At 58.0% G+C, this 9,178-nt stretch overlaps 1 protein-coding gene across 1 annotated transcript; it reads left to right on the top strand.

Annotated features, from left to right (window-relative positions):
- Positions 1–7,987: 7,987 nt before the first annotated feature.
- Positions 7,988–8,392, top strand: LOC120634131 (the record flags this gene model as incomplete). Its single annotated transcript, XM_039904533.1, has 1 exon — positions 7,988–8,392. A coding segment is annotated over one exon (405 nt), but the record flags the coding sequence as incomplete, so codon positions are not given.
- Between the last annotated feature and the right edge of the window lie 786 nt (positions 8,393–9,178).

The raw sequence follows: 9,178 nt of genomic DNA, 5'->3' as shown, positions 1-9,178 counted from the left end.
AGCGGCCAGTGCACTGCCCACCTCTTGCGTCATTGACTCGGCTCTCTTTTTTGATTTTTCGCCAGACATGCTTGCTATTGCCGATTTGAACGTGCTGATGGCTGTTTTAAAGGCACGTGTCGGCGCAGAGGTTGTCTGGGAGGACTCCCCTTGAGTTTTCTCGGCCTCCTGCCACTTTTGTGTCAGCTGTTCCGCGCCGCTTTTCCGCTCCTGAGTAACCATGATGGTGGGTGGAACATTTTCCCAGTCAGGTGTTTCGCTGGGTTTTTTCCTGGGTTTGAGGTAACTAAGGTCCTCTCCCCTGTTTTCGTAGACAACTACCTGGTGCTTTTTCGATGCGTCTATGCAACCAAGGTTGTTCCTTTTGTATAGCCCACCGCCATGGCGTCGACGCTAATTATTCGGGCAGGTGTGTCGCCCGTGCTGCAGAATGATGTTAGTACTGAGCTGGCCCTGGCAAATGGTGGTTCCAGTAGATTCCAGTTGAATATTGCGACAACTTTGTTCTTTGTGCGCAATATTCTACAGGGTTGTTGAGCTACTGTAACTTCTGGCAGGGCTTCATAGATTTTGCGTCGAATTGTATTTTTGGAAGTGCTTCCGTTCGCTAGCGCTGCGAGTCCTGGCGATATCATCACCCTGCTCGAGTCGCTCGCGATGCAGAAGCCTATCCCCAATCTCTCAGAGCTGTTATCCATAAACAGTGCCACACCACGGGTTCTTAACCCCGGATTTCCCCTTTCTGCCATTAGCAAGAGCTGCCTGGTAGGCATATCCTGCACCGGGCAGGGTTGTTGGGGTAACGGGGCCTGGGTGGTCCTGCTCAAGTCTGGGCTTGGCGGCGTCGGGTTGCTGTTTCTCCTGACGGCAATGAGGAAGATCTTCTCCACATACCTCAGGAAGTCTGGTCTTCTCTCTGGATCCGCTACGAGATCGTGGAAGCTTCTATCTGTATGCGAGTATCGTCAGGAGTATGGCGCTGTACGGGGCTCCAATATGGGTGCACGCATTGTCTCCGCAGAATATCACACTCCTGCGGAGACCCCAACGCGTAATCGCGGTGCGCGCGATCCGGGGCTACCGTACGGTGTCTTGGACGGCATCCACACTTCTTGCTGGCGACCCGCCGTGGGACCTGCAGGCTGAGGTGCTTGCACAGGTGCACCGCTACCGGTCAAGTGTGAGGACTCGAGGGGAAAGACCAGGACCCGAGGAGATTGGGAGACTCCGTACCCTCGGAAGGGAGGTCCTGGTCCAGAGATGGAGAGAAGACCTCGAGTCCCCGGTGGCGGGCATCTGGACGGTGGAGGGCATCCGGCCCCACCTAGAGCGGTGGCTGAAGCGGCGCCATGGCGCGCTGACGTATCGCCTCGTGCAGGTGCTTACCGGACACGGCTGCTTCGGTAAATACCTGCACGGGATCGCGAGGAGGGAGGCCTCGCCGATCTGCCATGAGTGTGACGCGCCTGAAGACACGGCGCTCCACACCTTGGCAGTATGCGCGTCATGGGCCCCGCAAAGACACGCAATGGTGTCACTCCTGGACGGTGACCTCTCGCTGCCAAGTGTTATCAATCTGATGCTCGGCAGCGAGGAGGGATGGTCTACTGTCGCCTCCTTCTGCGAAGCCGTAATGGGCTTGAAAGAGGCCTCGGAGAGGGAGAGAGAGCAGGCGGCTGATGCTCTTCCCCTCCGAAGAAGGAGAACAGGTGGCAGGAGGCGCAGATATGCGCACCTAATGCCACCTCCGTAGACACCATTGCGTGCCTCCGACGAGTGCGCCGGGGCGTCAAAGTTGCATGCGACCGCGATCCTTTGACGCTCCAACTTGGGCGCGGGCGGCTCCGCTGGGTTTTAGTGGGTATTCTGGCTGATACATCATCGGCCAGCGAGTCCCACATACCCTGCTGGAGGCTGCACAGTTTTGGCTGCGCAGCCTCCAGGAGGGATGCCTAAACGCATTTCCCAGCGACAAAAAAAAAAAAAAAAAAAAAAAAAAAAAGGTTAGGTTAGGTTAGGTTAGGTTAGGTTAGGTTAGGTTAGGTTAGGTTCCCGTGTGGGGTTGCTAGTCCCCCATCGGGCGCGTCCCCGGGTGGTGGATAGGGGAATGCCTCCCAGATATGGGGGGTACCGGGGAAACCCGGCGCGAACCAAAACTAGCACGAGGCGGGGTGGGGCGCTTCTGTGCGCTGCCACTGAGGGTGGGGCGCTTCTGTGCGCTGCCACTGAGGGTGGGGCCTTACAGGCCGCGAGGAAGGACAACCTCGGTAAAAAAATCACCGGTGTGGGTGGAAACGCCCAGCGCGGTGGGCTCTCCGGTCTTCATGGCCGGTGAGCGCTGGCTTCGGCCACCGTCGGGCAACCCGTAATCCGCACTGAGCGGAACCGGGGGTCCCGCGCACTGAGCGTGGGGCTGCGAGGAAGACAACCTCTATAAAAAATTACCCCAATCCTAAGGTTTGATGCCCGCCGATGGGATGCATGGTTGCTGGGAGTGCAGCCACTAGGGTGTCTGGGAAGGGTCCCCATTAGGCCTAAAAAACAAAATGGAAGTACGAACTGGAAATAAATCTACCCGGGAGGGTCCCCGCGAGGGGGAATCCCTTGGTGCGTCGCTAGTGGCGCATCGGCCCCATGTATACGGGGGGGCCACCATTCGTAAGGAAGAGGAGAAGATTGTGGGGGGTTTAGGGATAGATGGAAACGTGCAAGGGGGGAAAGAATTGGTAGTGGCCTTAGAGAGGTGCGAAGTTTTAGCACAGAGGCACGAGAGAGAAATGCGTAAGGAGGAAGAGTTAGAATTGGGGGGGAAATTTTGGATGGATGTAGGAGAAGGGGGGAGGAAGAGGAGCGGAACTGAAGAGGCGGCGTCGGAATCCGACTGCAGCCTTATAACCGTCGAGAGCAGGCCCAGATCGGGCTCAGGCTCGTCGGTAGCGTTTTCAGTGTCCGATATGACAGGAGTGAAGCGCCCACGCCTCAGTGAAGGCGATGATATGTCGACTGACGAGGAAAGGCCGGGGACACCAGTCCCTGTAAGAGGTAGAGGGCGTCCACCTACCCATGGGCGTTATGTCGGCATTGGCAAGGCCAGGGAGGCCCTTAATATGGAAAAAAGAGCCGAGGCGAAAGCCCAGGCCAAACAAAAGGCGGAGGATGACCTCCTCAAGGAGGCCGCCGTCGCCCGTTTTCGGCGGGAGGCGCGCAAAGAAGTGTCATCTCCATTCGGGCAACGTGTGGATGAAAAGACCGCAGCCCGACTGCAGGACCAGGTCTGGGAAGACTTGGACCTTATTAGAAAGGTGGCCACTAAGTCTGCCCACTTGAAGGGCACCTTCGTGCGTGACCTGAAAGACGCTGCGGCTTCCATCAAGGAGACTGTAGAAGCCCTCGGGTCGCGCACCGTTTCGGATGAGACGCGGCGACTGCAGGCGGACAACACACGCCTGCAAGCCGAGATGGCTAGCCTCCGCAGAGAGCTGGCCCAATTACGGACAGAGATGGAGGGTATGCGGAAGCAGGGTTCCGCTCACTCTTCCCCGGACAAGACAGAGGAGGCGCCCCCTGCAATGCGTCCTCCTCAACAAGGCAAAACTGGCCGCCCTGGGGTTACCCCAGCTGCGCCTTCATTGGAGGAGATTTGTCGTACGGTGATGGTCCAGGTCGGAGGAATGTTGAATGCCCGCCTGGAGTCACTAGAGGACAGACTCCTCCCAGAGAGGAACCTCCGGCCGCCTTTGGCGACCGACAAAAGGCGAGACGGACGCACATATGCTGCCGCGGCATCGGGATCTCCAGGCACCGCAAAACCGCCTACTGAAAGCGCGCCTAAGGGGCCCGCCCGATCTGAACACAGCAGGCTCGCAGGGCAGGCGCCCTCGGCACCACCTCATCGCCCAGCTGGGTCCTCGTGGAGTCAGCCACGGGCACGGATGACGACAGACCCTTCTACTTCCTCTTCTACTCCACCTTCCGCGGAGAAGAAGAAAAAGAAGAAGAAGAAAAAGAACGGGAATCAGGAGGCTGGCCCACACCAGGGGAAGAGCCAGTCGTCGGAATGGACGAAAGTAGGTCCCAAGAAGCGACCTGATGCGAAAAGTCGCGCCAGCAAACTCCGCACACCTCGGTCATCAGCAGTCATCTTAACGCTGCAACCGGGGGCGGAAGAAAGGGGCGCGACTTATGCAAAAGTTATTGCCGCTGCGAAGGCGAGAATAAATGCAGCAGACATTGGCGCACAAGGAGTCCGACTCCGAAAGGCAGCTACAGGAGGCCGCCTGTTCGAATTCCCCGGGGCCTCCAGTGCTGAGAAGGCGGACTCCTTGGCTAGAAAGCTCAGAGAGGTCTTGAGTGACGAGGTCGTTCGGGTCTCTAGACCTACGAAGTCTGTTGACCTGCGGATCACAGGCCTGGACGACTCCGTCACCAGCGCCGAGGTTATCGCAGCGGTGGCAACGGTAGGAGGATGTCCCGTCGAGCAAGTGCGTTCTGGCGAAGTTGTCAGTGGCTACGACGGGCTAGGGGCAGTGTTAGTGCACTGTCCCGTTGCAGCTGCCAAGAAGGTAGTAGCAGGAGGAAGGCTCCTCGTGGGATGGGTGTCGGCCCAAGTAAAGTTGCTGGACGCCCGGCCCCTGATGTGCTATCGGTGCCTGGCACCGGGGCACATGGGTGCCCAGTGCAAGGCAGGGGTCGACCGCAGTGGTTTGTGCTATCGCTGCGGCCGACCGGGTCATAAGGCCCGTGAATGCTCCGCTACACCACATTGCGTGGTCTGTGCAGCGGATGGCAGAACGGCGAAGCATCGCGTGGGCAGCAAGTCCTGCGTATCCCCATCTGCGGGCAAGAAGAAGAGAGGGAAGGCAGGCCAGGCTACTGAGCAGTCTTCTTGCTCACCTCAGCAAGCGGAAACGCAGCAGGGGACTGAGGAGGTTCCAATGGCCGAAGACTAATAATGGACCTGAACCTCCTCCAGGCGAATATCAACCACTGCGCCAGAGCTCAGGACCTCCTCTTCCAGAGCATGGCGGAGTGGTTGATTCACGTAGCCGTGGTAGCTGAGCCCTATCGCGTCCCTTCTGGGGATAATTGGGTGGGAGATACGGAAGGAGTGGTTGCCATAACGTCCCGGTCCATAGTGGGCTCTCCAGCCTTCGATAACGTAGTGCGAGGTCGGGTATACGTCTCGGCTTTCGTTGACGACGTTATGGTAGTCGGAGTGTACTTCTCGCCTAATAAAAGTCTCGCTGACTTCGAACAGTTTCTTGCTGAAGTCGGCGTCCTGATAAGCAGAAGACGCTCCGGCCGCGTTCTTGTCGCTGGGGACCTCAATGCAAAATCTGTGGCATGGGGGTGTCCAGCGACGGATCCGCGTGGACGAGAGCTGGAGGAATGGGCGATGGCGACTGGCCTCACGGTCTTAAACCGAGGATCGGTAAACACATGCGTGCGGCAACAGGGCGGCTCCATTGTGGACGTCACTTTCGCAGATGCTGCCCTGGCGCGCCGTGTTCGGGGCTGGAAGGTGCTGGAGAACGTGGAGACGTTGTCGGACCACAGATACTTGAGGTTCGACATCTCCGCAAGTTCGGTTCTCCCGAGCGGTCCAACCCCCTTGCGAGAGGACGGTCCTCGTTGGTCGCTGTCGCGCATTGACCGGGACTTTTTGGTCGAGGTCGAGGTCCTTAACCGGCCGGACTGCGAGGAAGAAAACCTCTATAAAAATCACCCCGAATCCCAAGCGGCGGCGCACCGCGAGGGGATGCATGGCTGATGGGTAGTTCAGTCTCTAGTGCGACCCCCGTCAGGGTACCGGCCGACACCCTTTGGCGAGTTACGCTTTGGCTTATCTGGGTGCAGGGGGCACCACCCGGATGGACTGAATATTTCCCCCATACTCGTGGGATCAAATATGGAAATAAATAAAATTAGAAAGAATAGTAATATTAGAGGGCTAGAAGGCCCGCAAGGAGAGGAAGAGAGAGGAAGGAAGAGAGAAGGACAGGCTTACCGGCTGAAGATTGTTCTGCCTAAGCCAACGGAGGAGGAAAAGGTTAATGAGCTTCTAATGGACACTGATTCAGACGATAGTGACAGAGTTTTGGAGGCCTTAGTGGAGCCTTGGAAGGTAGCCGGAGCCGTATCAAAGCGGCCCCATGATCAGGTGGACTCACGGGAAGAGGAAGAAGGAGAGCCCTCGTTGAAGGCTGTCGCAGTGGAGCCTGAGACTGAGTCTGCAGTAACAACAAAGGCAAAGATTAAAGTGGGAAGGGCTCGGGCTGAAAGAGTAGATGAAGGTGTGCGAGAACGGAGTCCTATCAATAGGGCTAAAGTGACCATGAATGCCGATGGCGAATATGGCCCAACAAAAGACGAGCTCATCGACAGGGCCAGGAGTGCGGTCTCCTCGATAACGTGCGAGACTCAGAAGTCCAACAACCTCAAGGGCGGCGTGAAGGGTGAAATAAACCGGGCTACCAAAGAAATCCGCGCAGCCATGGACGCCCTACAGGCAATGACGATTGACGAGGAAGCCCAAAGGCTCCGGGCAGACAACAGGAGGATGCGACAGGAGATGGCCGCCTTAAGAGCGGAGGTCAAGGCCCTCCGGTTCGCGTTCTCTGCAAGGGAAAAATCCCCTGCACCAGTTGGTCAGCCCGATCTGGGCATGGATCCCCAGAGCTCCCCGGCACTCGGCGAGATGCTTGAGACCTTAAAGAGGGATCTCTTTATATCCATCGGGGGGATGGTAAATGACCGCCTCGAGCAGCTGGAAAAGCGACTCCCACAGGAGCCCATTTTGAGGCCGCCACTCGCGGCTGATAAAAAGAAAGGAGCAGTTACCCGCCGCTCTCCCGATGAGCCATCAGCGGGCCCTTCGCCTGCGCGTCCAGCAAAGACTCGCTCGGCGGCAGGAACTAAGACCACTAAGCCTACCGCTGCGCCGCAGACAGAGTGCAGCGTCTCCACACGTAGTGCAGAGCCACGTGAGGCTGAAGCCACTGAGACCACGCTCCAGCCCCACCAACCCCACCCGCCTGGTCAAAGGTAATTGGGAGGAAGGCTAAAGCCAAGACGGCTAAGTCCACTAAGCCCAAGGCTCCTAACTCAGCCTGCGCACCTGCTAAGGCTACGCCGGCTAAACGCAAGGGTAAACTGAGCCCTCCAAAGTCCTCAGCGGTCGTTATCACCCTGAGGCCAGAAGTCGTCGCAACCCAAACTTACGCGACGGTCATGAAGACAGCCACCGCGGGCCTGGCCTTGAAGGAGGTCGGAGTGGATCATGTACGGGTGCGCAAATCAGCCACCGGGGCCAGAGTTATTGAGGTTCCGGGGGCCGACAGCGCCAAGGCTGCAGATGAGCTGGCGGGCAAACTGCAAGGCCTGGTCGGCGAATGGGTGACGGTTACACGGCCCATGAAAACCGCAGAACTGAGGATCGCTGGTATTGACGAGTCCGTCACACCTGAAGAAGTGCAGAGGGTGGTGGCGCAAATGGGAAGTGTTCCACTGGAGCAGGTTAGAGCTGGTGCTATTCGGGCGGGACCCAGCGGGACTGGATCGATATTGGTCCGATGCCCTGTGACTACAGCGAAGCTACTCGTAGCAGAGGGAAGGATAGTCGTTGGGTGGTCGTCAGCCCGTGTTATCCTTTTGGAACCTATCCCGATGCGCTGCTTTAAGTGCATGGGGGTGGGTCACACAAGGGCTCTCTGCCCATCACCTGCCGACCGGAGCACTTTGTGCTTCAGATGTGGCAGGGAAGGGCACAAGGCGGCCTCGTGCTCGGATGAGCCTAAATGTGCAATCTGCACGCAAATGGGCAGGAAAGCTGGTCATGTTATGGGAGGGCTTAAGTGTTTCCCGCCTCCAACGAAGGGTAAGGAGGCTCCTTTGACTCGGGCCCCAGGCTCTTCAAGAGGTCGACAAGAACCGCCACAGGAGGACATCGAAATGGCGACTAATGACCATACGCCATAGCGAATTTCTGCAGGCCAATCTGAACCACTGCGCCCGTGCCCAGGACCTCCTGATACAACACATGGCGGAGTGGCAGATTCAAGTGGCGACAGCCGCCGAGCCCTACTTCATCCCTACTCAATCAAATTGGGCTGGTGACGTCGAGGGATCGGTGGCTGTTGTGGTGCCGGCACATGGAATTCCACTGGTTCCACAACGCAGCGGACCAGGGTTTGTAGCGGTCGTGTGGGGGGAGGTGACACTAATTGGAGTATACTTCTCCCCAAACAAACCCCTGTCTGCCTTCGAGGCTTATCTTAGAAGTCTGGAGCCAGTGGTGAGAGGTGCGGCCCCGACCCAGGTAATCCTGATGGGGGACCTAAATGCGAAGTCTGCGGCGTGGGGATCCCCCATAACAGATCTGAGGGGAGTTGAGTTGGAGAACTGGGCTGCCATGGTCGGCCTGGTCCTTCTCAACCAAGGACGCGCAAACACCTGTGTGCGACGGCAGGGGGGGTCAATAGTGGATGTCTCATTCGCTACCCCTGCCATCGCCTCACGTGCCCAGGATTGGCGCGTCCTCGAGGAAGTGGAGACTCTGTCAGACCATCGGTACATCCGGTGGAGAGTCTCCGCATCCTGCTCGTTGCCTCAAAGTCAGACCGGAGGAGGGAGAGTAGTGTTTCCGAGATGGTCCCTAGCCCGCCTCGACCGTGAAATGGTGGAGGAAGGAGCCATTGTTGAGGCCTGGAACGCAGCCACCCCGGTGCTGACTGATGTTGAGGAGAGGGCGAGGCGTTTCCGCATCGCATTGAAGAGGGTATGTGATGCAGCGATGCCCCGGACCAAGCCGGAAGGCGGTTTACTGGTGGTCGCAAGAAATTGCTGCTCTCCGTTGCGACAGTAATCGGGCGCGCCGGGCTTACACCCGCTGCCGCCGAAGAAGGCCACTGGACGCGCCGGAAGAGGATCGCCTATATAAAGAGCTCCAGAGGGCAAAAAGGGCATTCCAGGTGGCCATCGCTAATGCCAAGGACTCCGCCAGCGAGGAGTTCCTGGCAACCCTGAATAGGGATCCATGGGGTCGGCCATACCGCATCGTCAGAGGTAAGATGCGGAGTGCCCCACCCATGAACTCCATGGAGCCGGAGCTCCTTAATCGGGTGGTGTCTGGACTCTTTCCTCAACCACCAGCTTTTACGCCCCCGACTATGACGATTCC

This window comes from Pararge aegeria, chromosome 23 (genome assembly GCF_905163445.1).
Source record: "Pararge aegeria chromosome 23, ilParAegt1.1, whole genome shotgun sequence".
Taxonomy (NCBI): Eukaryota; Metazoa; Arthropoda; class Insecta; order Lepidoptera; family Nymphalidae; genus Pararge; species Pararge aegeria.
The sequence above is the reverse complement of the archived record's forward strand: the minus strand, read 5'-3'. Positions and strand labels throughout refer to the sequence as shown.